The sequence below is a fragment of the Pongo pygmaeus genome, chromosome 10 (genome assembly GCF_028885625.2).
Source record: "Pongo pygmaeus isolate AG05252 chromosome 10, NHGRI_mPonPyg2-v2.0_pri, whole genome shotgun sequence".
NCBI lineage: Eukaryota > Metazoa > Chordata > Mammalia > Primates > Hominidae > Pongo > Pongo pygmaeus.
This window is the reverse complement of record NC_072383.2, coordinates 61,947,848-61,971,486: the sequence shown is the minus strand read 5'-3', so window position 1 is coordinate 61,971,486 and position 23,639 is coordinate 61,947,848. Positions and strand designations below refer to the sequence as shown.

At 41.5% G+C, this 23,639-nt stretch overlaps 1 protein-coding gene across 2 annotated transcripts in view; it reads right to left on the bottom strand.

Moving 5' to 3' along the window:
- SRGAP1 (SLIT-ROBO Rho GTPase activating protein 1) overlaps window positions 1-23,639 on the bottom strand; it is a 321,514-nt gene that overhangs the window by 10,108 nt on the left and 287,767 nt on the right. For both annotated transcript variants that reach the window (XM_054443638.2, XM_054443639.2), the window contains exons 18-21: window positions 19,882-19,961; window positions 9,700-9,880; window positions 8,160-8,294; window positions 7,686-8,025 (exon numbers count right to left, since the gene is read on the bottom strand). In XM_054443638.2, the coding sequence (XP_054299613.1) occupies window positions 7,686-8,025; window positions 8,160-8,294; window positions 9,700-9,880; window positions 19,882-19,961 (736 nt within the window). The remainder of the gene's footprint in view (window positions 1-7,685; window positions 8,026-8,159; window positions 8,295-9,699; window positions 9,881-19,881; window positions 19,962-23,639) is intronic.

Genomic DNA, 23,639 nt, shown 5'->3' with positions numbered 1-23,639 from the left:
AACTCACCTTTATATGTATATGTATTCCATTAATTCTGTACCTCCAGAGAACCCTGACTAATACAGGTTTTGGTACCAGGAGTGGTTTTAGAGGGACAGAATATTAAGGATGGAGTTCTTTCATTGGTTTTGGGGCTTCTGCTTTATATGATTAGACCAAAAAATACTAAGGACTTTACTTCTAATAGGATGGAGAACACTGATAGTTCTTGGTGTGAACTGTTTAGAGAGTTATGCAAAATACGTGCATTTGACACTCCTGATTCATCGCTTATGAGAGGCAAGGAGTTTAGTGACTCCATACATTAATACATTTGTATGGAGTATTATGTAGAGAACCAAGGAACATAATGAAGCTGGTTGGTTGTTCCTAAGTTCAGTGGACAAAGTGATGAAAAAAAATGATGAACTCAAGGATTCTATCTCCTGGCTTCAGAAGCAGATACTGAGCCTCAAATCTGCTAAGATTGCCCTGAGTGAAAGTCTTATCTCCTGTAGAGAAAGAACTAAAATTGTGGAAAACCAGACACGAGCTCTTATCATGCAAGTCGCTGACCTGCAACGAAAGGTGCATGCACAGCCTCACCAGGTGTCTACTGTTAAAGTGAGGGCATTGATTAGAAAAGAATGGGACCCTGCAACTTGGAATGGGGATGTGTGGGAGGACCCTGATAAAGCTGGGGACGCTGAGTTTGTAAACCCTGATGAATCTTTTTTGCCAGAAGAAACAGCTTCCCTATCCCCAGTAGTGGCAACATCCCCTCCCTGACCCATGCTGCCATCAGCCTTTCCATCTTTGTCTGAGGAGATAAACCCTGCGCTGCCTGAGGCAATGGTGATGGCCTCCCATGAGGCAGCTGCCAGGCAAGATAATGTTGACTCTCCTCAGGAGCCAACCCCAACACCTCTGTTTGCTTGTAGACCTGTAACTAGACTAATGTCCTGGTGGGCCCCTGGAGGTGAGGTTGAGAGTGTGACCCATGAAGAGGTGCGCCACACTAGAAAAGAACTGCTTGAGTTCTCAAATTTATATAAATAGAAATCTGGAGAACAGGCATGGGAATGGATATTAATGGTGTGGGATAATGGTAGATGGAACATAGAGTCAGATCAGACTGAATTTATTGATTTGGGCCCACTAAGTAGGAGCTCTGCATTTAATGTTGCAGCTCGGGGAGTTAAAAAAGGTTCTAATAGTTTATTTGCTTGGTTAACTGAAATATGGATTGAAAGATGGCCCACTGTGAGCACTGTGAGTGAGCTGGATATGCCTGTTCTCCCTTGGTTTATTGTAGAGGAAGGGATCCAAAGGCTTAGGGAGATTGGGATGGTGGAGTGGATTAGTCACTTTAGACCTACTCATCCCAGCTGGGAGAGTCCTTGACCAATGCCTTGCAAAACAGATTTGTGAGAGCAGCACTTGCATCTTTTTTTTTTTTTTTTTTTGAGATGGAGTCTTGCTCTGTCGCTCAGGCTGGAGTGCAGTGGTGCAATCTCGGCTCACTGCAAGCTCTGCCTCCTGGGTTCACGCCATTCTCCTGCCTCAGCCTCCCAAGTAGCTGGGACTACAGGCACCCACCACCACTCCCAGCTAATTTTTAGATTTTTAGTAGAGACAGGGTTTCACCGTGTTAGCCAGGATGGTCTCGATCTCCTGACCCCGTGATCTGCCTGCCTCGGTCTCCCAAAGTGCTGGGATTATAGGTGTGTGCCACCGTGCTTGGCCAGCACTTGCATCTTTGAAGAGCCCTGTAATTGCTGTTCTCTGTGTGTCAGATCTAACGGTGGGAACCACAGTCACTCAACTACAAAATTTAAATACAATGGAAATAATTGGATCCCAAGGTAGCAGGAGCCAAGTGACGACACTCAATCGTCAAAGGCAAGGTGGGCATAGCTACAGTAATGGACAGCAGAGGCAAAGTGGCAAGCAGAATAGTCTGACTCGTGTAGAACTCTGACATTGGCTAATTAATCACATTGTTCCTAAAAGTGAAATTGATAGGAAGCCTACTGCATTCCTACTTAATTTACACAAGCAGAAAACTTCTAGGTCGGATGGACAAAAGACTAATTTGAATTATGAAAACAGAGAATCATGGCCCCTCAATCAATTTCCAGACTTGACCCAGTTTACAGACCCAGAACACCTTGAATGAAGAGGAGGCTGGGTCCCTTTGAGGAAGGACCCCGCTGTATTACTGACAATTTATGCAGTGAATCTTTATCCCATCCTTCTCCAAGGGGACCTCCAGCCTTTTACCAGGGTAACTGTGTACTGGGGAAAGGGAAATGATCAGACATTTTGGGGACTAATGGACACTGCTCTGAGCTGACACTGATTCCAGGGGACCCAAAATGTCATTGTGGTGCTCCAGTTAAAGTAGTGGCTTGTGGAGGTCAGGTAATTAATGGAGTTTTAGCTCAGGTCTGACTTACAGTGAGTCTAATGGGTCCCCAGACTTCTCCTGTGGTCATTTCCCCAGTGCCAGAATGCATAATTGGCATAGACATACTTAGCAGCTGGCAGAACCCCCACATTGGCTCCTGGACTGGTAGGGTGGGGGCTATTACGGTGGGAAAGGCCGAATGGAAGCCATTAGAGCAGGCTTTACCTAGAAAAATGGTAAATTAAAAACAATATTGCATCCCTGGAGGGACTGTAGAGATTAATGCCACCATCAAGGACTTGAAAGATGCAGGGGTGGTGATTCCCACCACATCCTCATTCAACTCTCCCATTTGGCCTGTGCAGAAGACAGATGCATCTTGGAGAATGACAGTGGATTATCGTAAGCTTAACCAAGTGGTGACTCCAAGTGCAGCTGCTGTACCAGATGTGGTTTCATTGCTTGAGCAAATTAACACGTCTCCTGGTATGTGGATTGGAGCCACTGACTTGGAAAATGCCTTTTTCTCCATTCTTGTCCATAAGGCCCACCAGAAGTAATTTGCCTTCAGCTGGCAAGGCCAGCAATATACCTTTACTGTCCTACCTCAGGGGTATATCAACTCTCTGGCTTTGTGTCATAATCTTACTTGGAGAGACCTTGATTGCTTTTCGCTTCCGCAAGATATCACACTGGTCCATTACATTGATGACATTATGCTGACTGGATCCAGTGAGCAAGAAGTAGCAAACACATTGGACTTATTGGTGAGACATTTGTGTGCTAGAGGATGGGAAATAAATCTGACTAAAATTCAGGGACCTTCTACCTCAGTAAAATTTCTAGAGGTCCAGTGGTGTGGGGACTATCAAGATATTTCCTTCTAAGGTGAAGGATAAGTTGCTGCGTTTGGCCCCTCCTGCAAACAAGAAAGAGGCACAACGCCTAGTGGGCCTATTTGGATTTTCGAGGTAACACATTCCTCTTTTGGGTGTGTTACTCTGGCCCATTTATCGAGTGACTCAAAAGGCTGCCAGTTTTGAGTGGTGTCCAGAACAGAAGAAGGCTCAGCAACAGGTCCAGGCTGCTGTGCAAGCTGCTCTGCCACTTGGGCCATATGACCCAGCAGATCCAATGGTGCTTGAGGTGTCAGTGGCAGATAAGGATGCTGTTTAGAGCCTTTGGCAGGCCCCCATAGGTGAATCACAGCAGAGGCCTCTAGGATTTTGGAGCAAGGCCCTGCCTTCTTCTGCAGATAACTGCTCTCCTTTTCTTTTTGAGATGGAGTCTCTCTCTGTCACCCAGGCTGGAGTGCAGTGGCACGATCTCGGCTCACTGTGACCTACACCTCTCTGGTTCAAACGATTCTTCTGCCTCAACCTCTCGAGTAGTTGGGACTACAGGTGCGTGCCACCACACATGGCTACTTTTTGCATTTTTAGTAGAGATGGGGTTTCACCATATTGGTCAGGCTGGTCTTGAACTCCTGACCTCGTGATCTACCTGCCTTGGCTTCCCAAAGTGCTGGGATTACAGGCATGAGCCACTGCGCCTGGCCAACTACTCTCCTTTTGAGAGACAGCTCTTGGCCTGTTATTACTGGGCTTTGGTGGAAACCGAACATTTGACTATGGGTCATCAAGTCACCATGCAACCTGAACTGCCTATCATGAACTGGGTGCTTTCTGACACATCTAGCCATAAAGCACGTCGTGCACAGCAGCATTCCATCATCAAATGGAAGTGGTATATACATGATCGAGCTCAAGCAACTCCTGAAGGCATAAGTTACATGAGGAAGTGGCTCAAATGCCCAGGGTCTCTACTCTCTCCTGCAGCCTGCACTGATGGCCTCATGGGGAGTTTCCTATGATCAGCTGACAGAGGAAGAGAAGACTAGGGCCTGGTTCACAGACGGTTCTGCATGATATGCAGGCACCACCTGAAAGTGGCCAGCTGCAGCACTACAGTCCCTTTCTAGGACATCCCTGAAGGACAGTGGTGAAGGGAATCTTTCCCAGTGGGCAGAACTTCGAGCAGTGCACCTGGCTGTGCACTTTGCATGGAAGGAGGAATGGCCAGATGTGTGATTATGTACTGATTTGTGGACTGTAGCCAATGGTTTGGCTGGATGGTCAGGGACTTAGAAGAAGTATGATTGAAAAATTGGTGACAAAGAAATTTGTGGAAGAGGTATGTGGATGGACCTCTCTGAGTGGTCAAAAACTGGGAAGATATTTGTATCCCATGTGAGTGCTCACCAATGGGTGACCTCAGCAGAGGAGGATTTTGATAATCAAGTGGATAGGATGAGTCATTCTGTGGACACCATTCAGCTCCTTTCCCCAGCCAACCCTGTCATTGCTCGATGGGCCCATGAACAAAGTGGCCATAGTGGCAGGGATGGAGGTTACTCATGGGCTCAGCAACATGGACTTCCACTCACCAAGGCTGACCTGGCTATGGCCACTGCTTAGTGCTCAATTTGCCAGCAGCAGAAGCCAACACAGCCCTCGATATGGCACCATTCCTCGGGGTGATCAGCCAGCTACCTGGTGGCAGGTTGATTATACTGGACCTCTTCCATCATGAAAAGGGCAGAGGTTTGTCCTCACTGGAATAGACAGTTACTCCGGATATGGGTTTGCCTATCCTGCACGCAATGCTTCTGCCAAGACTACCATCTGTGACTCATGGAATGCCTTATCCACCATGATGGTATTCAACACTGCATTGCCTCTGACCAAGGCACTTACTTTACGGCTAAAGAAGAGTGGCAGTGGGCTCATGCTCATGCAATTCATGGGTCTTACCATGCTCCCTATCATCCTGAAGCAGCTGGATTGACAGAACGGTGGATTGGTCTTGTGATGTCACAATTGCAATGCCAACTAGGTGACAATACTTTGCAGGGCTGGGGCAAAGTTCCCCAGAAGGCTGTGTATGCTCTGAATCAGTGTCCAATATATGGTGCGGTTTCTCCCATAGCCAGGATTCACGGGTCCAGGAATCAAGAGGTGGAAGTGGAAGTGGCACCACTCATCATTATCCCTAGTGACCCACTAGCAACATTTTTACTTCCTATTCCCGCGACATTATGTTCTGCTAGCCTAGAGGTCTCAGTTCAGAGGGAGGAATGTGCCACCAGGAGACACAGCAATGATCCCATTAAGTTAAGTCCATTGCCACCTGGACACTTTGGGCTCCTCCTACCTTTAAGGCAACAGACTAAGAAGGGAGTTACAGTGTTGGCTCAGGTGACTGATTCAGACTATCAAGATGAAATCAGTCGACTACTCCACAATGCAGGTAAAAAAGAATGTACATGGAATACAGGAGATCCATTAGGGTGTCTCTTAGTATTACCACGCTCTGTGATTAAGGTCAATGGGAAACTACAATAGCCCAATCCAGGCAGGACTACAAATGGCCCAGACCCTTCAGGAATGAAGGTTTGGGTCACTCCGCCAGGAAAACAACAACAACAACAACAACAACAACAACAAAAACATGACCTGCTGAGGTGCTTGCTGAAGGCAAAGGGAATACAGAATGGGTAGTAGAAGGTAGTCATCAATACCAGCTATGACCACGTGGAAACAGGGACTGTAATTGTCATGAGTATTTCCTCCTTCTTTCGTTAAAAACATGTTTGTGCATGTATATACTTGTACTAGGAAAATATCTTCATTTTATTTCCTTTTTCCTTTAGCATGTGACATAAGATTATATTGACTTCCTATCAGCATTTAAGTATTGTTAACTTTATGTAATAGCATTTGGGTTGGGGATTGGTGTGTTTCTGGTTATAGGAAAGGACAGTTGTATCATGTTAGGCGTAATTATGACATTATTGTTTTTATTTGAAGATTATGTACGATCTCAGGAGATGTTTATGGTTTCAAGTTGACAAGGGGTAGACTTGTGATGGTTAATACTGAGTGTCAACTTGAGTGGATTGAAGGATGCAAAGTGTTACTCCTGGGTGTGTCTGTGAGGGGGTTGCCAGAGGAAATTAACATTTGAGTCAGTGGCCTGGGGAAGGCAGACCCACCCTTAATCTGGATGGGCACCATCTAATTAACTGCCAGTGAATATAAAGCAGGCAGAAAAACATGAAAAGGTTAGACTGGCCTAGCCTCCCAGCCTACATCTTCCTCCCGTGCTGTATGCTTCCTGCCCTTGAACATCGGACTCCAAGTTCTTCAGTTTTGGAACTTGGACTGGCTCTCCTTGCTCCTCAGCCTGCAGACGGCCTATTGTGGGATTCTGTGATCGTGTGAGTTAATACTTAATAAACTCCCCTTTATATGTATATATTCCATTAATTCTGTCCCTCTAGAGAATCCTGACTAATACACCTAGCTAATTAAAAAAAATTTTTTTTTAGACATGGGATTTTGCTATATTGACCAGGCTTGTCTCAAACTCCTGACCTCAAGCAATCTTCTTGCCTCAGCCTCCTAAAGTGTTGGGATTACAGGTGTAAGCTACCCACTAGGCCTATGAACATATTTTCTCATGACCTGTGCTGTGAAAAGAGCCAGAACCAGAGAGAAAAATGGTAGCATGATGGGCAAATTTATTAGTATTGTTTCCCTTTTACTTGGTCAATTTTAGTCATTAGAAGAAAACTACACAGCCCCTCTCTGCAGTCACCGCTGGGAAGCAAAGACCTGAATGTGTTCAGGAGGTACACAGGATCCAGACTTGTTCTTCAAATATCTATCTATTATTGATCACATTATTTATTAGGTCTCATCTTTTCTAAGTTGAAAGTGCCATCTTTATCATATACAGTAGGGGTTTGCACTATCTGTGGCTTCAGGCATCCACTGGGGATCTTGAAACATATGCCCTGCAGATAAGGAGGGACTACTGTTTTAAGGTTTTTCTGTTTCTGGGCTCTCCATTCTGTTTCATCCATCTGTCTGTTTTACTAGCTTTAGAATGCATTTAGGATCTGGCAGGGCCACTGCTTCCCCATTCTTCTTTTTCAAAGTTTTTCTGGCTATTGACAATGATAGGTTTGAATGTCCTGGGTCCTACGTTTTTGTCATGTTTCTGTTTAAATCACTATGAACCTTTGGGCCCTTCCAGTAACAAATTGTTCAAAAAAGACTCACAGTCAGGGCCTAAGTTAAAGAATGAGCTGGTTTTGTTTCTGTTTTCTTTAGTTGGTTCTATACAGAAATATAAAGTAAATAAAGTAAAAAATAAATAAAGTAAATCTTTCACACCTCCTACATCACACTTAGGTACTTAAAATGCAATATGTAATTAAAAGCATCGTACCTGAGCAATTGTCTCTGGGTCCAGTGGCTTGTGGTCATTGAAGCCCGTGTATTGCCCTGATGACGTGGACCTTCTAATGGGAGGGCTGTCGATCTTCTTGAGGGAGTCGTGCCGGCTGATGTTGGTCAGGCTGCCATGGCCAGGCCTGCGCCTCCGCTCAGGACTGTCATTGTTGAGGCCACGGTTCTGCAGCAGGCCCCGGGGGTGACTGGCAAGGCTCGGGGACCCCAGGTCAACTGAGGAGTTAGAAAGGGCATGTGGAGGGTGGAGCGGGCAATGGCCATCACTGGTCCTGCCAGGACGCCTTACTGGAGGGGGTGGCTCTCCTCTTTTTCGTTGCCTAGACGTTCACAGAAACAGGGAGAAAACAGAAGAGTGTATCACACCGGGCAGTACTGCAAGGCTGAGGGTACAGTGACTCCTCATGGCCCCAGGAGTGGAGGCTTAGGGGCCTGATTCCCCGGCTCTACTTACCTGGCTAAATAGCCGTCAGGATGACGGTCTGTTGGGGAGTTCATGTCCTTGGATGAGGACTTGTCTTCCGTGACTGGCCCACTGCTGGCCTCACTGTCGGCTTTTTGGCTCAGAGTGTCTGAAAACGTATCATCCCTGAAACAGTAAGATGAGTGGAGACAAAATTTACTAGATTTACAAATTTTACAAAATTTGCTAGATGAGTGGAGACAAAAATTTACGTGATAGCATTCATGTATGAAATAGCATTATGCATGAAAGCCCTCCTTTTATTACAATAACTTTTCTCTTTTCATTATAAAAGCAATACAATTTCATTACAGGTACAACAGCAATTTCAGTTATACAAAAAAGACTGAAATAATCACCCATAATATAACATTCAGAGACAACTACTGTTAGAATTTTAAGAAATATCCTCCTCCATCTTCTATTCTATGCCTGGGATACATATCTGTGAGTGTGCACATACATATGTATGGCATTTATACTACAGTCACGTGTTGCTTAACAGCGAGGATACGTTCTGAGAAATGCGTTGTCAAGCAATCTCATCACTGTGGGAACATCATAGAGTGCACTTACACAAACCTAGATGGTAGAGCCTATTGCACACCTAGGCTACATGGTGGAGCCTATTGCTCCTAGGCTACAAACCTGCACAGCATGTTACTGTACTGAATGCTACAGGCAGTTGTAACACAATGGTGTAAACAAATATTTGTGTATCTAAACATAGAAAAGGTACAGTAAAAATAGGATATTAAATCCATCATATACGTGGTCCATTGATGCTCAAAATGTCATTGTGTGGTACATGACTGTACAGATATTTATGCAGATTTATTTTATATATGAATATATTTATATGTTGATATTTCAGATATATATGACTACGTGTCTGTATATACACACATTTCTTGGCTTCCGAGATACACATTTTAACATTTCTGAAATTAGGCTGAATCATTCAGTCACTGTATACCTTTTGTGTGCTATATTTGTCTTTTCCTTAAAAAGCTACTTTTGGACTACACATTATTTTGCAACCTGTTTCTTTCACTTAATATGTTATGACTATCTTCCCATGTCTTTAAATACTTTTGAAATTAGAGCTTTCTCCTCAGCAAAAAACAAAACAAAAAACAGCATAGCAATGATTCCCTCTGACTTTAGGCCAGTGTCCTTCCCCTGGGGAATCTGGAATTGAAATGGTAAACAGACATCAAGAGAAGAGCACTGCTGTTTTTGGAATTACCAATGTCACCTCAGCTCTTAACCCCATTCTATGCATAGGTTATTTTTCTAACAATCTGAAAGCTTCAGAAGATGTCTCCCCTCAGTTCTTGCTCCAAACCTCCTGGGCCCTGACTTACTGTTAGCAAAGAGCCACTGGCAAGGTAAGGAACTGTGCCTAGCTCTGAAGTTTTATCTCTGTAATCTCTTCTGCTCCTTTCTCACAAGACCAAGGTCAGTTTAAGAACAATGGCTGGAGTCCTCTATTGGGAGCACTCAGGCAATCAAAGTTGAGACTACTCACATATCCTGCACCACTATATACTGGTGAGGCACCAGCCCGTCAATCCCGTTGTGCCTGCCTTCCCACCAGTCCTCAGATGCACGGTGATACAGCAGCAGGGAGGCACCCTTCTTGAAGGATAGTTCTCTGGCGGACCGCCCAACATAGTCAAACTTGGCTATTGCTTCTATTGGCTCACACTCTACAATGAACACACCAGAAAACAGTGAGAAACAGAGTTGTTAGGAAGGCATGGTATCCTATCTGTGAGGGCTCTATGAGGCTTCAAATAATCAAGACCATTTTAATATCTAGACTGAACAGAGTCATCAACACATTATCAAGGCAGAAAATAGAGGCTGTTTAAAAAGATACAGAAAAACATTATCTTGCTGTCATCAGTTTTTCAGGCAAAGAAAAACTGAACATTGGATTTTCATTTCCACAGCCTTTTACTAGAGATATAATGACAGTCAAAAAAAAAATACTTTAAACTTTGCAATAGGATATATAAAATCTCTCCTTGAGTTGTAATATCCTCCGTAATTGCTTCAATATGATTTTGACATTGATAGATGACACTGAGGGAATTTCCTTGTAACATGTTAATACCATTTATAACATGGAAAAAAATCACCATCTCAGAACATTAGGAAGTTTATGCTTTACCGCCTTATTTAAGAAAAAATCAAGTAAAATCACAATAAATAGTATGTGAATACATTTAATTTCCCCATATGCTCTCTGGCACTATCAAATCTTCAAACTAACACTGACGGTAATCCCGATTTTTTTCTCTAGTATCAGTAACAAATTTTGGATCTTAACCATGAAACAAATATGCCTTAAATTGCCCTCTGTCCAAATTAAAAAAACAGATTCAAAATTTTTATTTTTCTTGAGATCAAAGGATATTCAAGGGAATGATGGTGAGTGAAAAAAGCCAATCTCAAAAGACTGCATACCATACAATTCCATTTATATAGCATTCTTCAAATGACATAATTATAGAGATGGAGAATATATTAGTGGTTGCCAGAGGTTGGGGATGCGAAGGTGATGGAGGGAAGCGGCTGTGGCTATAAAGGGTAGCACAAGGGTTCCTTGTAATGGAACTGTTTGTTATCTTGACTGGGTTGTGGTCACACAAAGCTATACATGTGATAAAACTGTACAGATCTAAGTAAACACACACACAAAGGAGTGCATATAAAGCTGCTGAAACATTTATATAGTGAATGGTTTGTATCATTGTCAGTTTCCTGCCTGTGAAATGATATTACAGTTTTGTAAGATATCACCATTGACAGAAACTGGCAGAAGGTATACAAGATCTCTCTGTATTGTTTTTTACAACAGCTTGTGAATCTACAATGATTTCAAAATAATAAGTTAGAAAAAAAAAGATATCAACTGCTAGGCTTACACTTGGAATTCAGCTCTGATCTAATTCTGACCACAAATATTGAAGGCAAACAGGAGGACAAACTCAGCAACCAAAGAGGTGTTTCTTTGTGATTTATCTTATTGCAAGAAGCTCCTCAATTTGAGGCATTATGATCTTTGCTCCCCTCTCCCACAAATACCTCATCCTTAGCCTTGTAATCATCAAAGGTGAGTAAACTTCTCTTCAATAATAAACAGTACGAAAAGGGGCCAAGGCAAGGGGCATATGCTTATAGGAATATGCCTATGCAATGAACAATACATCACTTGCTAAAAACTGAGCATGTATTCATTTCCAGATACTCTAGAAGATGTGTACACAGAAGAGATTAAAACCTGCCTATCTCAAAAATTCCCCAGGAAGTTGTCTTCTATTTGGTAGCAAACCTTCCCATTTAAAAGAGTTTATTCTTCCAAAAGTTTACTGCAATAGCCACTGTACTTGTAATAATTGCATGAGAAAGTCTTGGACAGACAGCTGGGCTTCTATCTCATTTGATATATTGAAAATTCTCTGGGACATAGAAGGCAAAAACATAAAAACCAACAAACATATTAAAAAGCTTAGGCTTCACCTTATTATATAAAGGCCCTGGCCAAATTTCAGCCAAACATTTTAAATAAAGACAAAGAAAAATGCCCCTTCTTTTTGCTTTGGATAATTTTTTTTTCTTTTAAATAGTTACAGGGTCTTGCTACATTGCCAAGGCTGGTCTCAAACTGCTGGGCAACATAGCAATCCTCCAGCCATGGCCTCCCAAAGTGCTGGGATTATAGGTGCCTGGCCTCTAGTAGATAATGTTTGAGGCAAATAATATTTTGTATCACAGAACCACAACACTATAATCTGCACAGTAGGCTTCCCAACAAAGTAGTTGTAAGGATAATGTTTAAAACAACAGTTTAAATGTTTTAGTGGCTGGGAGCGGTGGCTCTCGCCTGTAATCCCAGCACTTTGGCAGGCCGAGGCAGGAGGATCACTGTGTTGCCCAGGAGTTCGAGATCAGTCTGGACAACACAGTGAGACCTCATTTCTATAAAAATAAATAAATAAATAAATAAATAAATCCTTTAGCAATTGAATAAAACTTTTAGATTATATGTTAACACTCTGGTATTCCCCCAAATTATATTTTACCAAAACAATATAAATAGCAGCTTTATTAAACATCTATGTGTCTGCTTCATAGAGGAGGGACTATAACTTTATATTTAAAGGGAATGATCTCATTATAGTTCAAAACTTAAAGAATAAATCCTGGCTGACTTGCGATGACAGATACCCAAATATGTACCCGAGTTATTCCTATGAAAAAGAAATAAACATCCCATGGAAGAATGAAGACATGCTAGTTTTTGTTTTTTTGAGACAGGGTCTCATTTTGTCACCCATGCCGGTTATAGTAGCACAATCATTGCTCACTGTAACCCCAAACTCCTGGGCTCAAGTGATCCTCCCACCTTAACTTCCTAAGTAGCTAGGACTACAGACGTGGCATGCTAATTTATTTATAAGAACTTCAAGACATGTAATTTGCAAATTCCTGTGTGAACACACCCACATATTTGTATTTGGCTTTACTTACAAAAATTAAAAGATACCAGCACATGATACAGTATACAGTCTACATATACTTGTGTTACAGGAATAAAGACAGAACCATTAATGTTCTTTAATGACATTCGATCACACACTGTCAATGCTGGCCATTCAACATAGTTAAGACTATTCAACAGATACATACATATTTTATTATAATTGCACAATCACGACCTCTATGATCATCTCCTCTTATTATTACTTTATTTTATTTTGTGACAGACTCTTGCTCTGTCGCCAGGCTGGAGTGCAGTGGCGTGACCTTGGCTCACCACAACTTCTGCCTCCTGGGTTCAAGCGATTCTCATGCCTCAGCCTCTCCAGTAGCTGGGACTGCAGGCACGTGCCACCATGCCCCGATAATTTTTGTATTTTTAGTAGCAGTGGGGTTTCACCATGTTGGCCAGGATGGTCTCGATCTCTTGACCTTGTGATCCGTCCGCCTCGGCCTCCCAAAGTGCTGAGATTACACGCGTGAGCCACTGCGCCTGGCCTTATTATTTTTTTGAAACAAGCAACAGGATTATCCGACTCTGCTTATTTATTCAAATGTGGTCAGGTTATGACAGGATGACCAGATAAATCAGCAGAACATTTTATTGGCAATCCTAGTACATCAACTAGTAATTCTCAGCAGTTTCATTATTTTTACTCTTTCTACTCCCGTGAGAGCCATTTCACAGTCAAGTGTCAATCAATAAGCTATTTACACACATCTTAGTCTGGTCATTGCAGAGCAAATCAATCTCAGGGCACGGTACACTATGCCTCTTTCATATAGAGAGCCTCACAGTACTTCAAGGTCCTGCAGAGACTTCATAGAATGCTGCTACTGCTGCTATCAATAACAATAATAGTGAGAGTGCAACATGATCACTTAGTTTTCCTGCATGGGTAATATAATTTTGTGCAAAAGGGAAGACAATTCAGCACAGCTGATTCCGACTGCCTGGTGCTGTCAAGTCTTATATTTCCATTTCTTGTAATGTTATATACAATGTGATCACACTTTCTCTTTGGGACTTTGCTGTTGCTGACATTTTTCCTCCTAGAGCTGTTACCCACTATCCTTGCAGAGAATGGTTTTGTTCTGTGATAGCCTGTCTTTCAGAAACAAAAGCTACTCTCTCTAGTGATCCATGACAGAGAAAAAATACAATACCTCGGCAATCAAAGGATAATTGATACTCTAGTTAATTTAGTTACAGGATTTTGGAGGTTGGCTGCGGGTGAGAATATCTGTCCTTTGTAAGCAGTGTTTTTCTTTCCAGAAAAATCAGGTGAACATGGTCAAAATGTTATCTAAAACACAGAGCACTCGGCAAAGCTCTTTTATAGTCAAGAGGTAAAAGGCAGATGGCATGATGGTGAGATTCATGTTTGGGAAGAGAGATGGCTGGGCTTTGTCCTGGCTTTTCTGGCTACTGGGGAAACCAGGTAAACACCTAAGAGAAGGCAGCAGTGAAAAAGAAATAAACCATGCGAGAAACAAAGAAACCCAAAAGAAAGGATGGTGGCAGAGGCAGGACTCAGAGACTTTCAAAAGCAACATCACAGGCTGGGCATGGTGGCTCACGCCTGTAATCCCAGCATTTTGGGAGGCTGAGGCAGGAGGACTGCTTGAGGCCAGGAGTTTGAAACAACCCTGGGCAACACAGGAAGGCCCTGTCTCTAAAGAAAAAGAAAAAAAATAAAAATAAAAAAGAGCAACATTACAGAAATAGAAGCTCTCACTTTAAAGGATGTCTTGTAAATTAAGTTCAGAAAATGTCAACTGATTTTACTTTTAAAGACACAAGGAAGGCAGGGCGTGGGTGGCTCATGCCTCTAATCCCAGCACTTTGGATCCCAGGAGGATCGTTTGAGCCCAGGAGTTTGAGACCAGCCTGGGCAACATAGGGAAACCCTGTCTCTACAAAAAATACAAAATTAGCCAGGCATGGTGGTGCATGCCTATGGTCCCAGTTACTCAGGAGGCTGAGGTGGGAGGATCACTTGGCCCCAGGAGGTTGAGGCTGCAGTGAGCCAAGATTGTGCCACTGTACTCCAGCCTGGGCAACAGAGTGGAAACCCTGTCTCACAGAAAAAAAAAAAAAAAAGACACAAAGAAGCTTTCTTTTTTAGCAGATAGTGGACACTAGATACCTTAATTACCCTCCTGCTAGAATGAACAAAAAATGCTGGATTTAAAAGCAAACAACCAACCTTTGTAATTGCATTAATAAGCTATCAAGACAGTAGAGAATACTAAAGACCAAAATGCAATGAAAGTGGGAACCCAGAGAGGTAAGCAGAACATTAGAACATGAGTCAGATTTTGCCTTGAGGGCATTTTTCTAGACTGGTCACCTTAAGCTTTCTAATTTTTTTTCATAGGAGATTAAGTCCAGGGCTTGCCCAGTGTTAGGGAATCTAAGCCTCTTCCCCTCCTCCCCACCCTCAGAGAATTACACCCTCAGTTTCAGAGTGAACTTCACTCTAGTGTTCTAGAACTTTCTACAACACTTCTAGTTCTAGAACATCTAGTTCTAGAAATCTTTTCCCCTTGTAGCTCTCAATACCTCTCCATAGATTGTAACCATCTCCTCTGTCCTCCACCCCCATTAAGGAAATAATCTATCTTAAACCTTGACACAAATCATCTGAGAATCCCATCCACATTCCAGTTCTCAGGTAGGTTTGCAGTTTAAATGTGCACTACCTGGGTGGTCTGAAAAACTTCAAGCCAAAAATTCAATGTTGTCCCAGGCTGGTTGTAACCCAGGCAGAAGTACATGAAAACCCTCTCTGGAAGAATCTACCTTCCACTGAGCCTAAAGTTCCAAGAAATCTGTACAAAATTTACAAACACAGTGGAAAATAAGACTCAATGAGTGAGAGTCAACAAAACAAATTTGGGAGGACATATGGAAATTATCAGACACATATTCTGATGGGAAGTGCTGATGAATAAACAGCCAGAGACTATAAAAAATGATCAAGCAGCAGATATAAAAGCACACCAAATACAACTTGTAGAAAGAAATAATATTTAAAGGCTGGGCGCGGTGGCTCACACCTGTAATCCCAGCACTTTGAGAGGCTGGCGGGTGGATTACCTGAGGTCAGGAGTTTGAGACCAGCCTGGCCAACATGGTGAAACCCCATCTCTTCTAAAAATATAAAAATTAGCTGGGCATGGCGGCATGCACCTGTAATCCCAGGTACTTGGGAGGCTGAGGCAGGAGAATCACTTGAACCTGGGAGGCGGAGTTTGCTGTGAGCTGAGAATGCACCATTGCTCTCCAGCCTGGACAAAAAAAGCAAAACTCTGCCAAAAAAAAAAAGAAAAGAAAAATAATATTTAAAAATAAAAATTCAATGGATATGCTTAAAGCAGATTAGTTACAGCTGAAGAGATTAAAAAAAGAATTTGTGCATATAGCTAAAGAAGTACTAGAGAAAACGGACAGCTTTAAATGTTTATATTAAAAAGTAAAAACTGTTGAAAATGAATGCTAAGACAAGTTAGAAAATGAAAAAAATCTCTACAGAGAAAGAATAAAAAGTTTATTTGGGAGACATTAAATAGCTGGAAATATGTTCATGGACTGGAATATTGAATATTGTAAAGATATCAATTCTCTCCATATTAATATATGTAGAATTAATACAAAGGCAATCAAAGTTCCAGTTGGGCTTTGGAGGGTTTTGTTTGTCTGAAGAACTTGAAAAACTGAGTCTAAAATTTAAGTGGAATTGCAAAGAGCCAAGAAGTATTACAAAGCAGAGGTGTTGCTTTATGAACGATTAAGATTTATTAAAAGGTATCAAAATTAGGACAGTGACATAGGGATAGACACGTAGACCAGTAGAAAAGAATAGAGCTCAGGAGGAAATTCACACAAAGAAGACACTTCATTTATGGCAAAGATGTAGAGCAGTGGAGAAAGGACAATTAATGCTGAGATAATTGCGACAATTACGCATCCATATAAAGAAAAAGGGAATGGATCCCTACCTCATCCCATACCCCCAAATAAATCGCTGGTGGAATAAAGATTTATGTGTGAAAAGCAAAACCTTAAAGGATTTAAAAGAATATATGGGGCCAGATGCAGAGGCTCATGCCTGTTATCCCATCACTTTTGGAGGCTGAGGTGGGTGGATTGCTTGAGATCAGGAGTTTGAGACCAGCCTGACCAACATGTGAAATGCTGTCTCTACTAAAAATACAAAAATTAGCCATGCCTGTAGTCCCAGCTACTCGGGAGGCTGAGGCAGGAGAATCACTTGAACCCAGGATGTGGAGGTTGCAGTGAGCTGAGATCATGCCACTGCACTCCAGCATGGAGGACAGACAGACTCTGTCTCTAAATAAATAAATAAATAAATAAATAAATAAGGCACCAAAGAAGACATATAAAGAGCCAACAGGTATATTTTAAAATGCTGAACATCACTAATCATCAGGAGAATGCAAATCAAAACCACATATGAGGTTATCCCACTGTGTTAGGAAACAAACAAAAGATAACAAGTGTTGGCTGGACACAATGGCTCATGCCTATAATCTCAGCACTTTGGGAGGCCAAGGCAGGTAAATGGCTTGAGCTCAGGAGTTCAAGACTAGCCTGGGGAACACAGCAAAACCCCATCTCTACAAAAAATTAGCTGGGTGTGGTAGAATGTGCCTCTAGTCCCAGCTACTTGGGAGGCTGAGGTGGGAGGATCACTGGAGCCTGGGAAGTCCAGGCTGCAGTGAGCCAAGATCATGCCACTGCTCTCCAGCCTGGGTGACAGTGAGACCCTGTCTGAAAAACAAAAAACAAAAACAAAAACAAAAAGATAAGCGTTGCCAAGGATATGGAGAAATTAAAACCTTTGTACACTGCTGGTGGGAACACAAAATGGCACAGCTGCTTTAGAAAACAGTACAGAGATTCCTCAAAAACTTAAAAATAGAACTACCATGTGATCCAACAATCCTACTTCTGGGTATTTATCCAAAATAACTGAAATCAGGATCTTGAAGAGCACTCCTATGTTCATTTCAGCACTATTCACAATAGCCAAGATGTAGAAATGGACTCAATGTCTATGGACAGATGAATGGATAAAGAAAATATAGGTAAATACAACGGCATTCTATTCAGATTGTAAAAAGAAGGAAATCCCGACATATGTGACAGCATGGATGAACCTGGAGGACATTTTGCTAAGTGAAATAAGCCAGACACAGAAAGACAAATACTATGTAAGTTCACTTATATGAGGTATCTAAAAGAATCCAATTCATAGAATCAAAGGGTGGAACGGTAGTTGCCAGAGGCTGGGGGAAGGGGGAAATGAGAAGTTACTAATAAGCGAGAATAAAGTTTCAGTCAAGCAAGGTGAACAAGCTCTAGAGATCTGCTGTATAACACTGTACCTATGGTCAACGCTAAGGTACTGTACACTTAAGTGTTCTTACCAAAATAAAATAAGAGAATATAGGAGAATTATTTATTACCTCAAGACACAGAAGGATTTCTTAAAGGAGATGTGAAGTAAAATTACCATGAAGGAAAAGATTGATAAATTTAACTACTTTAAAATTAAGATCTTCTGTTTAGCAAAAGACATAATAAGCATTTGAAAAGCAAAGCTACAGAGCAGGGGAAGATATCTGCAAAGCATATACCCAATAAAGGACCTGATGTGGACCCACAAAGAACCCTTACAAATCAAATAAAAAGACAACTAAATACAAGACCAAGCGAAACCAAACAAAAAGAGCCCAGAAAACTCAATAGAAAAATGGGCAAAAGACTTGATAGGAATTTTACAAAAGATAAATAAACATATTATCAACCATGTCTTTTATCTTCTGACATCTTGGGCCTTGCTGACCTTGGAGGGACAGTCCCTCTAGGGTTAGCCAATTTCTGGAGATAGTAAACAACTCACCCACAAGCAAACTTTTCAAACACCAACCTGCCCATTGGAGCCAACACCCCACCACCCTGATTATCAGGCTCTCCCACTCCAGGCCACTGTTGCCCTATTCTCAGCACCCCAGGGCCAGGTACCAGACAACTTGGGACACCCCCTAATGCCCCAGAGCCTGCTGAAATTATTCCAACTAGGCGACCCTAAAGCTGCTTACCCTGCCTCACCCATTCCTTCCTGTGGAAAGCACACCAAGGTCTTCACTCTCCCTCTGCCTCCTGATGCTTCCCCAGGTAACCTCCCATAGCATGGCATGCCCCGTTCTCTGGGGAACTATAAGTAGCAACTGTGTTCATAAAAACGGTTTGACAGTATAAAGCTGAAGACACGCTTAGAGAAACTCCTGTACATTTTCAGTAGGAGACATGTTCAAAATGTCCTAACAGTGCATAGTAGCACTGTTCTTAATAGCAACGAGTAGAAAATACCTCACATATTCATCAAGGACGGAATAGATACATACAATGGAATATTATACAGTGGTAAAATAAACAGTTCAAACTGCAAGCAACTGCACAGATGAACATCAGGAACATAATACTGAGTAGAAAAAAACTCACGAAAAATACATACAGTATGATCCCACTTATAGAAGATTTAAGAAAATAGAAAAGGAAACAAGAAACTATTTAAAAACACAAACACAGTGGTTACTCCTGAGGGGTAAGTAAAGCAGTCGGATCAGGGAAGTACAAAGGAAACAATAAGTCTTTTTTCTTAAGCTTGGTGGTGGTTCCATTGGTTTTCATTGTAATGTTATTTTTTATACCTTACACATATTTTATGAATTTTTTTTAATCTACTAGTTTTTTTTTTTTTTTTTTTGAGATTGGGTCTGTTCTGTTGCCCAGGCTGGAGGGCAGTGGCGCTATCCTAGTTCACTGTAGCCTCAGACTCCTGGGCTCACGCAATCCTCCCACCTTACCCTCCTGAGTAACTGGGACTACAGGTGCACATCACCAAGCCTGGCTAATTTTTTGTATTTTTTTGTACAGATGGGATCTCACTATGTTGCACAGGCTGGTGTTGAACTCCTGGGCTCAACTGATCCTCCAGCCTTGGCTTCCCAAAGTGCTGGGATTATAGGTGGGAGCCACTGTGCTTTGCCTCTAAAATTTTAATACAAGCAATTGTTTACAGTAGGGATATAAAGCCTGGTTTTATAAAAGCATAAGGGCAGAGCATACCATCTTCACTTGTGTGGGGCTCCGTACCAGCATCTTGGTCCACTTCCTCCAATGTACCGTGCTCACTGTATGGGCTGTCGCTGTAGAATACAAATGAAAATTCATATGAAATTAAAATAGATAAAAATTTTTTGAGACAGGTTCTTGTACTGCTGCCTAGGCTGGAGTGCAGTGGTGTGATCTTGGCTCACTGAAACCTCTGCCTCCCAGGCTCAAGTGATCCTCCCACCTCAGCCTCCCAAGTAGCTGGGACAACAGGTGTGCACCACCACACCTGGCTAATTTTTAATTTTTTTGTAAAGATGAGGGTCTCATTATTTTGTCTGGGCTGGTCTCAAACTCCTGGGCTTAACTGATCCTCCTGCCTTGGTCTCCCAAAGTGCCAGGATTACAGGTGTGAGCCACCACGCCCAGCCTGAGAGAATTTTAATAATGAGCAATTGCTATTGTAATGAAAACTATAAGACTCTATAAGGGCAAAAGAGTAATTGGATAGTCGTCAGTGGAATCCTGGCGCCTCCATTGATTATGCTGTCTGTCCTATAGGAATATATATTAGATACATACATTCATCTTTGACTAGGTTATTTTACAACTCTATAAAGACAGAAGTTAACTTGTAAAAAATGGATAGCATTATAAGTAATTCTTATCCACAGAAATACAAATAAGTTGAATTCTGGTAGAATATGATTATTGCCCTATGGATAGACCAGTTTTTACAAATTCATTTTGCTATTCCTTTACTACATATAAATTGGTGGTTCTCTGATGTCTCCTTTGAACTGCTTGTGGCATCTTTACCATCTTTTCTTGACACATGTTCATTGTATATCTGTATGAGAATCATGATTTTATCCTCTTTTAAAACTTGTCCCTTAACACCGTTACCACCAATCCTCAAATGTGTGCTGATAAATGGAATACATAGGCCACAAATATAAACCTACTGTTACTGTAAAAGCCCATTTACATTTCTTATGTTGGGGGACAAGTATAACTACTACACTGTTGACTTCCTGTTTAAAATGAGCAACACCCATAGAAAAAGACAGACACCGTCAAGCACACGTTACTGGCTGCAAGACTATCATGGGACCTTTACTCTGTTTGGAAAAAGTAGCAATCACAAAATGTCCTAGAATATAATACATCAAATAATATTGACCAGACATCTACAAACTTGCTCTTTTATAAAATGAACAAGACAGCAGAGCTTACTGACATAGACCTAATATTTAAAAATGCTAACCAGGCCAGGCATGGTGGCTCACGCCTGTAATCCCAGCATTTTGGGAGGCCAAGGTGGGTGGATCACCTGAGGTCAGGAACTCGAGACCAGCCTGGCCAACATGGTGAAACCCTGTCTCCGCTAAAAATACAAAAATTAGCTGGGTATAGTGGCAGATGCCTGTAATCCCATCTACTTGGGAGGCTGAGGCAGGATAATTGCTTGAACCTGGGAGGCAGAGGCTGCAGTGGGAATACAGTGAGTCAAGATTGCACCACGGCACTCTAGCCTGGCAACAGAGTGAAACTCTGTCTCCAAAAAAAAAAAAAAAAAAAAAAAGCTAACCATATCTTTGGTACTGGCCTTAAAACAAATACAATGATGAAAATAAAATCGTGTATCTCAGCAGGGTTGAGTTGCATTCATTTACTTTCCCAGAGCCAAGCTTACTCAGTATCTTTCCCATAGTAAGTACTCAAGTAAATATTCTGAATTGAACTTCATGTGTAAAGTTGGTGAATATACTACAGAACTGGAATCTAGTATGTTTCGTTCTTAATTTAGAAAACAGTACTTCTGGAAATAGTCAACTCAGTTTTCTTAAGGCATATGACCATACTATGATTCAAGTAAAAAAAAAAAGTATTTTCAGTTATTTAACTATCTTTCCGCTACTCATTCCACTTCTACTTAATCTTCGGTAAGAAAATGAGAAAGTGTTGTGAGCAGGGTCCAGAATAAGGGATTTAGACAAACCTATTTCCAGCTGCTCTTGAATCCTAGCTGCACAGGGCAGTTTCTGAGGTGGGCAGGGAGGACGCCCAGTAAGAAGACTCACCTAACCTTGATTTACTACTAATCATTGGAAGGCTCCTTGGCCTTTCCTAACTTACTTGGTAGAGTGGTCATGCTAAATAAAAGAGATCATGTGCACTAAGCAGCTGAGATATAATAGGGGTTCAAGAAATTGAAGTTTCTTTCTTTGCTATTTTTTAATTGATATATAATAATTGTACATATTTTAGGGGTACATGTGATATTTTGATACCCATATACAATGTGTAATGATCAAATCTGGGTAACTGGGATATCCATCACCTCAAACATTAATTTTTTCTTCATGTTGGGAACCTTACAATTCTTCTGTTTTGAAATATACAATACATTATTGTTAGCTATAATTTTCCTCCTGTACTATTGAATACTAAAGCTTATTCCTTCTAAATTTTTTTATTTTTTTGAGACAGAGTCTTGCTCTGTCACCCAGGCTGCAGCGCAGTGGCGCGATCTTGGCTCATTGCAACCTCTGCCTCCCACGTTCAAGCGATTCCCCTGACTCAGCCTCCGGAGTAGCTGGGACTACAGGCACGCACCACCATGCCTGGCTAATTTTTGTATTTTTAGTAGAGATGGGGTTTCACCATGTTGGCCAGGCTGGTCTCGAACTCCTGACCTCAAGTCATCTGCCTGCCTCAGCCTCCCAAACTGCTGGGATTATAAGCATGAGCCACTGCGCCCAGCCTTTTTTTTTCTTTTTTTAGAGACAGGGTCTCGTTTTGTTGCTCAGGCTGGAATGCAGTGGTGTGATCAGAGCTCATTGCAGCCTTAAACTCCTGGGCTCAAATGATCTTCCAGCCTCAGCTTCTCAAGTATCTGGGACTACAGGTGTAAGCCACTGCACCTGGCTTATTCCTTCTACCTAACTGTATTTTTATAGCCCTTAACCAACTTCTTTTCATCCTTTCTATTCCCCTTCCCTTCCTAGCCTTTGGTAACCATCATTCTACTCCCTACCTCTATTAGAACCACTTTTTTAGCTCCATATATGAGTAAGAACATGTGATATTTGTCTTTCCTGCCTGGCTTACTTCACTTAACATAATGATCTTCACTGCTAGGTATACATCCAAAAGAAAGGAAATCAGTATATTGAAGAGATATCTGCACTCCCATATTTATTGCAGCATTAGTCACAATAGCCAAGATGTGAAAACAACCTAAGTGTCTATCAATGAATGAATGGATTAAAGAAATTATGGTACATCTACACAATGGAATATTATTCAGCCATAAAAAGAATGAGATCCTGTCATTTGCAGCAACATGGATGGAATGGGAGGCAATATTGCCATGCTAAAAATTTTATCCCAAAAATATATGAATATAATAAATTGGCTCAAAATGACCTAAAGGTCTAACTATAATTATAGCTAGAATTATATTCATTAGTAAGAGTGAGAATGAAAAGTTAAGAATAAAAATTCATTTGGTTGACAGGGCTCCTTTAAAATGAGAATTTAAAAACACTTTATATGAAACCAAAACGTTTGATTTAGACTGAAAAATAAAATGTCAATCTGTTATCTTTTCTTGATTTAATGTAACGATAAAAGTTAATATAGCTCTACATAACATCAAAACCCTTTTTCTCTACAAAAACCATGATAGGGTAGATTTATTTGAAAGATAAGAGTCCTTGGAGAAAAGAGAGGGATGAATATGAGTTTCCATGGGTCTTAGCATTCTA